The sequence below is a fragment of the Belonocnema kinseyi genome, chromosome 8, assembly GCF_010883055.1.
Source record: "Belonocnema kinseyi isolate 2016_QV_RU_SX_M_011 chromosome 8, B_treatae_v1, whole genome shotgun sequence".
NCBI lineage: Eukaryota > Metazoa > Arthropoda > Insecta > Hymenoptera > Cynipidae > Belonocnema > Belonocnema kinseyi.
The window spans coordinates 42,105,780-42,117,942 of record NC_046664.1 but is presented as its reverse complement, the minus strand read 5'-3'; the positions used below and the strand labels follow the sequence as shown (position 1 = coordinate 42,117,942).

The 12,163-nt window shown below is 27.4% G+C and overlaps 1 protein-coding gene across 1 annotated transcript in view; it reads right to left on the bottom strand.

Moving 5' to 3' along the window:
* Positions 1-1,233: 1,233 nt before the first annotated feature.
* Positions 1,234-12,163, bottom strand: part of LOC117178048 (hillarin) — a 59,347-nt gene continuing 48,417 nt past the window's right edge. Inside the window, exons 9-12 of the mRNA XM_033369255.1 lie at positions 10,042-10,191; positions 9,753-9,942; positions 6,477-6,734; positions 1,234-2,009 (exon numbers count right to left, since the gene is read on the bottom strand). Coding sequence (XP_033225146.1) covers positions 1,704-2,009; positions 6,477-6,734; positions 9,753-9,942; positions 10,042-10,191 — 904 coding nt within the window. The 3' untranslated portion in view covers positions 1,234-1,703. The remainder of the gene's footprint in view (positions 2,010-6,476; positions 6,735-9,752; positions 9,943-10,041; positions 10,192-12,163) is intronic.

The following is a 12,163-nucleotide window of genomic DNA, read 5'->3' as shown; positions in this document are numbered from 1 at the left end:
GTTCCAAGGAATGATCAAAAGCCATAAAGAATGTCGATGGAGTTTAAAAAATTTGCAATCATTTAAGCAATTTTAAAGAGATCCCAGAAATTTTCCAAAGATTGAAAAAATTGCAAGGAATTTCAAGAAATTTCAAGAATTTGAAGAGATTTCAAAGGATTTTAAAGATTTCGGTGTATTTTAAAGAACTCCAAGGAATTTTCATGAAATTAGAAAAATTTCAAGGAAATTCAAGACTTCAAGAGTTTGAAGAAATTTCCAGATATTTTAAAGGATTTAAAAGAATTTAGGGTATTTTTGAAGACTCCAAGAAATTTGGAAGAATTCCAAAGATTTCAAAATTTTCAGCTGATTTGAAACGTTTTAGGATACTTTACAAAACTCCAAGGAATTAAAAAGAAACTTCAGACATTTTTAAGGATTTTCAAAAGTTTTGAAATTACTATTTATGGTATTTTAAAGAATCCCCATGAATTTTTAAGAGATTAAAAAAATGACAAGGGATTTTAATATATTTCAAGAATTTTAAGAGATTTCAAGATATTTAATTCGACTTTAAAGATTTTAGGGTATTTTAAAAGATCCCAAAGATCGGTCTTAGGACTTCAATAATTTTAATAGTTTAGTCGACTGTTGTGTTTATGTTCTTTAAAAAAAAAAATATATATATATATATATATAATTTTAAAAGATTCCAAGGGACTTTTAAGTTATTTCAATGGATTTTATAGGATTTTCGAGGATTTCAGTAATTCTAAGGAATTTTCTAATATTCTAATTAAATTGAAAACATTTTATTCACATGAATTGAAGAATTTTAAAGGATTTCAAAACTAGGATGAGATTTCCAAATATTTCAGTATTTCCAAAATTTGAAAGAATTTAAAAGATGTTTTGGTATTTCAAAAAATATCCATTAAAATAAAGTTTTTTCACAATCTTTGATATTATTATTACCCCCAAAATCATTCAACATTTTTAGGTTTGTCGGGATTGCACTATTTACTAGATACAACCTTAGATGTGGTGATATTGTAATTTATGGATGCCCCCTCTTGAACTTTCTAAACACTTTCCAACTTCAAATTATCAAGTAATGCACAATGAAAAATACATCAAATTGTTGCATTGAATTAAAGAAAAGAAATTGATAAATTTTAAATTCTTTATAGTTATATTGTTTAATTTTTTCAATTTTATTGTATATACTCTCTTTAATTGATTCAATAATTTTGAACGCATCAAATTGAAAGTTGTTTAATTTTGTAGATACGTGGATTTTAAAGTTTACCGTTTTCTTTACATTTTTCACTTTAAATTGTTTCATTTCACAGGAATCAGTTTTGAAAACGTAACTTCTGCAAAAATTTAATACAATTTTAATTCAAAAATCATTTGTGAGCTTCAATCGATTTGGAAACTTTGCGCTGCAATGAGAAATTATCCGCCCCTCGAATTTTCCCCACTAGTTGAACGAATTATGTTTCACCCTCTGTTATCTTATTATATATTATATACATTATAAATTATTAATCGTCATCAATGAAGTTGCTAATAATTCTCCGCTACTTGCGCGACTTCTCTATATAAAGAGGTAACTATGGAGTTATTTATATTTCTACCGTACTCGTATAATTATAAATAATTAATTGATTTGGGTAGATCTGGAAGATTTGAGATGAATGGATCGATTCTCTGGAATTCTAGTTTCTTTTGCTTGAATTAATGAGATATTTGCAGCAATGAGTGAGTAAATGCTTTTCTCCAGACACGTCGTGATGAGACGGACTGGCCGATTCTCTGGTGTAAATATCGAGCCCATATTGACCTTCCTCCGGAAAGCTAATGGAGAAAGTCACTACATCATCGTCTGTCACAGAATGCGTGACATACTTGGACAAACGCTTCTCCTCAATTCCATTCTTGTGCAGGGTCGCCATAAAGTCCGTCAAAGGTCGAGACATACGGAATTGAATCTCCAATTCCCGACCAGCAAAAACGAGTGCTTCCTGAAATAAATTTGTATTCAGTTTCGAACCTAATTCTCAGACTTACAGGGTGCACAGTAGGGTGGTGCAAAAATCGAATTTTGAATAGAGGGCATGCCACCCCCTTTTACAATTGTTTAAACAATTTTTTTTTGTTTAAATAATTTTTTTTTGCACTTAGTCATTGAAAGGTAGATTTTTTATGTTTGATTAGACATTTTTAGGAATAATAATCTTTGTTTCAAGCATTTAGTATTTATTTAAACAATTAATTATTATTTAATCGTAACTTTTTTCTTAAAAATAGGTATACAACTCTAGTTAAAAAAAATAGTTAGCTTTTCTGCTTATTATTAAATATCTACGTCATTTAGATATCAGTACCTTATTTTGTAATAAATTCTTATCTGTTGAAATGAATTTTTTTTTGTTTAAACAATGTTTTCTAAAATAAATTTTTGAAATTTCTGTTTTTTTTTTGCAATCATTGTCGTAATTTGTCATTGTTGAGTGCAAAACTTTTCGTTTCAATTTCCAGTGACGTTGAAAAAATACAAAGATTTTAAATTCCTTTGAGAACAGTTAATCTGCAAGATCAACATAAAAAAAACTTACTTTGAGCTTTCATAGGACAAATGAGTATGTCTACGAGGGTGATTTAAAGAAAAAAATTATAAAAATAATTTCAGAACGACAAAATTTAATGTAATTTTTATAGAATGAAGTCTTACTAAAAAAACAAACTTTTTATACCAATGTAAAACATTTTATTAACAAATATTAGTTATTTAAAGCATTTGTTTGACGTTTAAATATTTAACAATAAGCGATATACTTAATTGAATCGAGAAAAAAATCAGATTTTTGAATCACAATTTCCAATAAAATGTTACATTAATATTTAATAAATTTATTAAACAATACGGTAATGGTTTAGACAAAACTACCACAATAATTGCAGAAAAAAAGAAATTTCAAACATTTATTTTCGAACAAAATTGTTTAAACAAACAAAATTTATTTAAACAAATAAGAATTTAATACAAAAAAAGGTAATAGTATCTAAGTGACGTAGATATTTAATAATAAGCAGCAAAACTAACTAAATTAAAAGAAACTAGAGTTTCATACCTCTTTTTAAGAAAAAGTTACAACTAAATAATAATAAATTGTTTAAACAAATACTAAATGCTTTAAGCAAAGATCATTATTCCTAAAAATGACCAATTGTCTAATCAAACATAAAAAATCTACCTTTCAATGAGTGAGTGAAAAAACATTATTTAAACAAAAAAAATAGTTTAAATAATTGTTAATTAGTTGAAAAATACTTAAAACCATTCCGCTTGAAAAACAAAAATAATTTATGGCAAAAAAAAGGGAAAACAGAGTTAAGTTTAATTCCAGAACTAAGTTTAAACCCAGAAACCTCACAAAATGGGGGGGGGGCATGCCTTTAAATCCAAAAAATAATTTCAACAGGTATGATTTTGGACCACCTTAGTGCTCAGTCTTCGCCTTTTTTTTCCAATTTTCTGATTTTTTCTTGAAATTACCCTTTTTTGTACCCATTATTGAATAATAATTAAAGCAATTATAGCACTTAAATAAATTATTTGTGAATAAATAGTTTGCACGTTTCAAGTGCTGAACCATTAAAAATACTCTTTACAAATTTTTAAGCTAAAATATTTTAAAGCATGTTGAAAATGTGAATACTGGAGACAGAAGTTGTTATCCAATATAAAATGGAAACAGTTACGAAATATATATAGCACTTTTTAAATAAGTATTAGAAGGGGAACACCATTTAGTTGAAATTTACAAAGGTAAATACCTAATTAAAAAATGGAATATTCCAAATTCATCAACTGAAATATTAAATGTTTCAATTAAGAGCAATTTTTAATTTGAGTTTAAGGGCACTGAAGATTAGGGCAAAGTGAAAATGCTAAAATAAATCAAATCATTTGAGCTAAGGAGGGGAAAAACTTGTTGGTTGGCATTCGACAAAAGCGAAAAAAAAATTTTATCAGTAAAATTGAACGATTTCAAATTTAAATATTTCCTTTTGGTTCAGAAATTATTAGAATTTTGTTATGCGTACTGCTTTTTCTAGTAAAAAATAATAAAAAAGTACAAAATTTAAAAATAAATTTTTTTCTCAATAACAATTTTTTTTTGAAAATGTGTAAAAACATGTTTTTTTTTTTTTTGATTGAGTTATATGCACACATTAAAAAAAAAGTTGAAACTATCGAACCTGAAATTTATTTACGTTGAACCAAAGAAGCATTTTATCATTATGCTTTTTCTAAAAAAAAAACTTTTGTCGTGATTTAGGTTTTTTGGGATTTCATTTTTGTTGCGAATTTGGAACGTTATAAACACCACGAAAAAGAATCAGTCCAAAAAACATTTTTTGAACAATTTCAAAAATTCTAAATAAGGCAGACATTTTTTTTAATTTAAAAAATATTTTATTATAGATTTAAAAACGAAAATCGAATTTTCTTTCTTTATTTGTTTTGGATGTCGACCCAAAAATTTTTGTCCTTCGGCTCAAACGATTCGATTAATTTAAGCATTTTTACTTCTCTCTACTTAACATTTAAAAGTTGTGTATTTAACTAATTTTATTTTTTCTCTGACTTTTTATATCACTGTGAAAGGATTTTCGACGCCCTAAGTATATCCATTCATTAAAAATAAATGCTTTAATGGCAGAAGTAATTGAAAAATCATTTAAAATTATTTAAAAATTTAACTTTTCTTATAAAAAGATTGTATGTTCTTTTCGAAATATAAAAATAAAGGGTTAATCTTTCCCCTATTTTTCCCCTTTTTCGTGAGAAAATGACCCTATTTTCCCTTTCTGAAACTCCGTTTTCGCTGTGATCCGTGTAGTTAATTTATTTAATTTAAAACCCCGCTTTTAGTTGCCTACAATTTAAAAGTTACAAATGGAATATGATATAGTTGAAAATATTTAAAATCAGACAATTTTAGACTTCATAGATGAAAAGTTTCTCAAAGCAGGGAAATACAGTGATTTCTCACGAAAATAGGGGACTAAATTTGTTTTAAACAAAATTAATGCAGATACCATATTAAACTAAATATTAAACGCTACAAATTTTTAAGATTTCAAGTGGAAAAATATTTCATTGTCAACAAAACAGTTGAATTTTCAACCAAAAACAACGAATTCTTAGAAAATGCATTGAGTTCTCAAGCTAAAAAGTAGTTGAAAGTAGTTCTTGAGAAAAAATTTTACTCTTAACATCGAAAACATCAATTTTCAACAAAAAAAATTAATTTTCAGAAAAATAATTAAAGTTTCTATAATATTGTTAAATTTTCCAGCCAAAAATACAACTTTTTTACAAAATATCCCTAGAATTCTTTATACGATTCTTCTAAAATACAGTTGAATTTTTAACCCGAAAATATGAGCTTTCAAAAAAATTTAATTTTTAACTAAATAGTTTAATAGCCAACAAAAACAGATTAAGTTTCTACAAAAAGGGACATTTCTAACAAACAAACAAAAATCAAATTTCGACGAAAAGAGGTGAATTTTTAAACCCAAAAGACCACTTTTCAAGTAGAAAGATTTTTCATTTAAGAAAAAAATTCAACTAAACTGTTGAATTTTCAAACCAATAAGATGAATTTTCTATGAAACAGTTGAATTTTCAACAAAAAAGCTTATTTATTCAATCAAGAATAATCAATTTTGAACCTAATAGTTGAATTTTCAAAAAAAAAAAAACAAAATCATTTTTGACTAAATAGTTAAATTTCCAAACAAAAAATCCAATAGTAGAGTCGAATTATAGTAGAGTCAAATTTTCAATCAAGAAAGATTTTTTAGTAAATTCAAAAAATTTAACTAAGGGTTTGAATTTTTAAGCCAAACACACGAATATTCTACAAAATAGGGGAATTTTCAATTAAAAAATATTATTTTTTAACAAAAAAAAAGTTAGTTTTCGACAAAAGAGTTGAAATTTCTATAAAATCTTTGAATTTTCAAGCCAAAATATGGAGTTTAAAAAAAAGGTTAACTTATTCAGTAAAAAGACATGCATTTTGAACCAAATAGTTGAATTTTCAACAACAAAGAAATTAATTTTTGAACATACAGTTGCGTTTACAACCAAATAGTTAAAAAAAAATCAAAAAAATTGTTGAATTTTCAAGCTAAAAAAGATTTTTCTAAAAAGTAGTTCAATTTGAACTTCAAACTATCAATTCTCAACAAAAAAGATAATGTTCAAAAAAAGATTTCAAATTTCTATAAAATAGTTGAATTTTTAACTTGTAATAATACACGCTAAATTATAAAGGATTTTAATTTAAAAATCTTAAAATTCACTTAAATTGGAAATGATTAATTAATTTGAGTATTGAGAACTTTTAAATATATTTTTTTAATGTGTCGAAATGTGAAAGAAGGTAGTTATCATTGATCTGAATTCTGACCTGATGCGTGATTGGCACGAGTCCAAATAGTCTTGTGGCTTTGGTGGGACCCCATTCTCCACTCGCACAATCCGGAAGTGGTACCATTACTGTTTGAAGTTCCTCACAAGAAATCTTGAATTTGCAAACGCTCTTGAATTTCATTGGCTCACCAGTTAAATATTCCTTTGGCGTGACTGCGTTCGCAAAAACGTCCAAAAGGAAAGCGCCAGAACAGGGAGCGTGTACTCGAAACGCTACTAGATTTCCAACCACAGACTGAAAATAAAATTATTTTTTATACAATTTTTGTTTTACACTTTGTTTTTAGGATTTCGTAGTCCCGGGCAGAAACCCTTAGAGTTGGGGTCGGGTGTCCGTCCGTTTGTCCGTCCCTCGTACGACTCAATATGTACATAGGGTCAAAAACCGAGATAGAACCCAAAAATGACATAGGACCCAGAATTGACATAAGGCTCAAATCCGACACAGGGTCCAAATCTTGTATAGGACTCAAAATTACAGGGTCCAAATTTTACAAAGGGGCCCAAAATTTGCATAGGGCCCAACATGGTAATATGACCTGAAACTGTTATAGGGCGCGAAATTGAAATATGGCCCAAATTGATCAAGGAACCAAAAGTGACATAGGGACTATATTTGTTAGAGGACACAGAATTGAGATAGGGCCCATATTTGACAGGGCCAAAAAATGACATAGGTCCCACAATTGACATAGAGCCCAAATTTTATCAAGAGTAAAAAATTGGCATCTGGCCTAAAACTGAATTAGGGCCCAAAATTGACATATAACCCAAAATTGACCAAAGACCCAATATTAACGTATGGTCCATTATGGGGATTTGCCTAAAGTTACCATAAGTTCCAAAATTCACATACGGCCTAATATGAGAATATGGTCTAAAACTAGCATAGGGCCCAAAATTGGCATATGACTCAAAATTAACCAAGGACCCAATATTGGCATAGGGCCTAAAATTGCCATATGGCTCAAAATTAACCAAGGAACCAAAATTGACATAGAGCCCATATTTGACAGAGCGCCCAAAATTGGCCTATGGCCTAAAACTGACATAGGGCCCGAAATTGATCAGATCCCAATATTGACATAGGGCCCAAATTAGACAGAGGTTCTAAAATTGACATCTGGTCTAAAACTGGCATAGGGCCCAAAACTGACATATGACTTAAAATTGACCAAGGGCCCAATATTGGCATTGGGCCTAAAATTGTCATATGGCTCAAAATTTACCAAGGAACCAAAATTGACATGGAGCCCATATTTGGCAGAGGGCCCAAAACTGGCCTATGGCCTAAAACTGACATAAGGCCCGAAGTTGATCAGATCACAATATTGACACTTATGCCCCAAAAAGACAGAGGGTCCAAAATTGACATCTGGCCTAAACTTGACATAAGGCCTAACATTGACATATGACCCAAAATTGGCCAAGGACCCAATATTGATGAGAGGCCCAAAATTGACCGGAGGCCCACAACTGACATACGATTCATTAAAGGAATTAGCCTAAAACTTTCATAGGGTCCAAAATTCACATAGGGCTCGATATGAGAAGATGGTCTAAAACTGGCATAGGGTCCAAAATTGACATATGACTCAAAATTGCCCAAGGACTTACGAAGGATTTACGAAAGTTCGTACACCAGATAGTGATACCTGCTGTTTTTCTTATTCCATTTAAAATTTAAAACTGTGCCAGAAAAGAATATATTTTCAGAATAATAAAATTGAAAAATCTTGACTAATATTTTTTATTATCTTTGGCGTCCACTTTCTAGAAATTGCTTTATTTTAAAACATTAACTTCAATTGTTTGCATAATTCAATACAAAAATTTTAGAATTCTATAGTCTCTTTATAATGTAAAATACAGTCCTCGGGTTCACTTCTGAGATAAAAAATAGTGTCAATAATGTCACAAATTTTTAAAATAGTGTCTAAATAGCGTCATACATTTTTTCCATGTATTAAACATATTTGTAGTCTGAATTGTAAAAAATGTATAATAAATCAAAAAGTGTGCAATAGAAAATTAACTTTTTTAAAGTAAACTTTCCAGATTTCTAACTTAATCTTTTAAAAGTATTAAAAATTAATTTCAATGTTTATTTAAAATGTTATTCTTTAGTATATGAATTATTAGAACCGAATACAAAAAGTAAATATTATCGGTTAAGAATTCTTTTTTTTTATTTTATAGTTTGTTTCAAAATTGAATTATTTTGTTGAAATCTCACGAATTTGGTTAAAAAGTCTTCTTTTGCATAAAAAATTCATCTCTTTCTGTAGAAAGCTAACCTTTTTTTGGTTAAAATGCAATTGTCTGGTTATAAATTAATCTGTTTCGGTTAAAAATTAACTTTTGTGTGAAAATTCAACTGTTTCTTATAATTTCATGTTTTTGGTTGAAATTTATATATTTTATTGATAATTAATATTTTTTGGTAGAAAATTAATTTTTTAACTAAAAAATTAAAAATTGCTTGAAAATGCAACTGAATCGTTGAAAATTAACTTTGTTGGTTCAAAATTCATATTTTCCCAGAAAATTCCTCTTTTTCGCTTGCAAATTCAAAAATTTGATACAAAATTCTTTTTTTTTTAATGAAAATTAATGTTTTCATGCAAATTTAACCATTTCATTTTTTGTAAAAAATGTATCTTTATTAGTTTAAAATGTGCACTATGTTTTTGAAAATTTGTGTCATTTGTTGAAATTTTGTCTTTTTGGTAGGAAATTAATCTTGTTGGTTAAAAAATCAACTATTTGATTACAAATTTATGTATTTTGTTGAGAATTCCTTTTTTTTTCTTGTAGAAAATTAAACTTTTGTGTTGAAGATTTATCTTTTCGGTTAAAAATGTAACTATTTGGTTGCAAATAACGAGAAAATCTTTTCCCGGTTAAAATATCAACTATTACATTTTTTGAAATTCATAAGAAACAGTAAGACCTGCCCCCCCCCCACCCAAATCTTTTAACGTTCGTTTTTGATTTTAATATTTTAGCTAATTAACGAAGAAATTCAAAAATATTTTTCAAAAAGAAGTAAAGAAATTTTTATTAATTTAGCAGACAATGGCAGACAATTTTGAGAAAATAGTGTCTTAAGGGTCATTTTTTTCGAATTAGTTGTAGCAAAATAGTGTAATTGCTGAAAAAAAGTGTAAAATAGTGTCAAGAACGGTGTGGTGAGGTCGAGGCCTGAAAAGGGCATAAAGAGTCCTTTGTAATATACAAATAAGTATTTTACCTGCATGACAAATCTCTTGAGAGACACTCCATCGTAATTATCTCCGTCACTGTCGTAAAATTTGAGGTTGTAGTGGAAAATGAGAGAAGATTGCATGTGAGCTGGCATTGCTATCCTCACTGTCGCCGCCCCGGTGGAATCCGTATACATTACAGCATTCGTATTCGTATCAGGAAAGTAAAGACCGTACCTGAAATAATTAAGAAAAAAAATTATAAACAATACAAATTTTTAGGGAAAAAAGTTGTTTTATAAATTAAATAGAACACTTTTTCAAAATAATCCACACCTGAAGAATAGAGACCGAACAAAGGGCAATTCCTCGAAGTCTTTCAGGGAAATTGGCTGTTTTAAAAGTTGCCACTCTTCCTGAAGGGGGAAGAATTCATAAATAAATTCTCGAGGATCGGTGAGGAAATAATGATCGTCATATTCGTATCTGTAAGAGAAAAAAAGTACATTGATAAGTATATTTACTTTACGAAATGTTGTTATATGTTTCATTTATCAATTTTGTTTGGAAAATTATCAGGATTACTACAAAATCCCAATTTGAAAATTTTCCTGAATTTTGCGTAGCTATTCTCTGTTTTTCTTTTAGGTACAGTCATATATAATTTTAAAAGGAATTATCCACAAATGATGTTAAACTTACGTAAAATAGATGATTTTTCAAGTAGATAGTTGAGTTTTCAACTAAAAAGATCAATTTTAAAGCAAAAATGGAAAGATTCAACTTTTTGGAAAAACAATTATCAACCCGTAAAAAAGAATTTTCCAGAAAAAATGGTCAAATTTTAAACAAAAGTATTGCTGATAAATATTTGATCTAACAAAATATGAATTTTAAACGAAAAGTGTGGTAGTGGACATTGCTACCAAAAAAAAATTTAATTTTCAATCGAAAAAAGTTGAAACAAATAAAAATATGAGAATTTTGCATCCATTTTCTACAAAAATAAGTGAATTTTCAACCAAAAAAGACGAGTTTTCAACAAAACAAATGAATTTTAAACTAAAAGCTATTTTAAAAGAAAAATGGAATAGTTACATTTTCAGTAATAAAAAAATAATTTTCAACTGAAAACCGAATTTTTAACAAAGTACTTAAATTTTCAACGAAACAAATGATGTTTTAACTAAAATGATGAATCTTCAATCAAAATAATGAAATTTAAACCAAATGATTTAATTTTCTATCAAAAAGACAAATTTTCAACAAAATACATGAATTTTCAACTCAAATAAATACATTTTTAAACCAAAATAGAATAGTTAAAATTTCAGTTAGAAAAATACATTTTTAACAAAAAAAAGCAATTACAAAAAATAACTAAATTTTGAATCAAAGAAATTAATTTTTAACCAAAAAGATGAATTTTCAACGAAAATGATTCAATTTCGATAAAAAAAGACAAATTTTCCACAAATAATGGAATATTTAAATTCTTTGTTAAAGAAATTACTTTTCAGTTAGAAGAAAATTACTTATTTTCTACCAAAGAAATTAATTTTAAATGAAACTATCTCCAAACCCAAAAGATGAAATTTCAAATAATGAGATTATGTTTATAGCAAAAAAAAAGTTTTCAACAAAATAGTTGAATTTTCACCTAAAACAGATAAATTTTCAACGTAAAACAGAATATTTAAATTTTCATTTAAAGAAATTACTTTCAGTTTAAAAAAAAAACTCATTTTCAACTAAATGAATGATTATTCCAGCATAGAAGATAAATTTCCAACAAATTACATAAATTTCCAAATTAAAAAGATAAATTTTAAAATGAAAACAGAATAGTTATGTTTTCAGTTAGACAAATATATTAACAAAAAGAATTTTCAACAAAATGGTTCGATTTTCTATAAAAGAGATGAAGTTTTAACCATAAAAAATGAAGTTTCAACTAATGAGATTACTTTTCTACCAAAAAAGATAAATTATCAACAGAACCATTGAATTTTCTCCTAAAACAGAAAAATTTTCAACTCAAAAGAGAATAGTTAAATTTTGAGTAAAAAAAATTCACTTTCAGCCAAGAAAAAGTAAATTTTTAACGAAATAGTTTAATTTTCAATTAAACAGATGAATTTTCAATCAAGGAGATTAAATTACTATCAAAAATAGAAATTACCCACAAAAAATGGAATAGTTAAATTTTCAGCTCCACTCGACTTTCAATTAAGACTATTTAAATTTTCGACCTAAAAGACGAATTTTTTAACAAAAAAAGTTGAAGTCTCAATAAGAATGAATAAGTTTTAAACAAAGTTGTCGAATTTTCAACAAAATAAAAAAATTAGCTTCAACTTCAGTTTATCGAAAACTTCCTGATTCTTATCAGATTTTTCCTTACATTCCCTGACTTTCTAGAATTCCCTAACCTGTAGCACCCTGATTATTTTCTAAT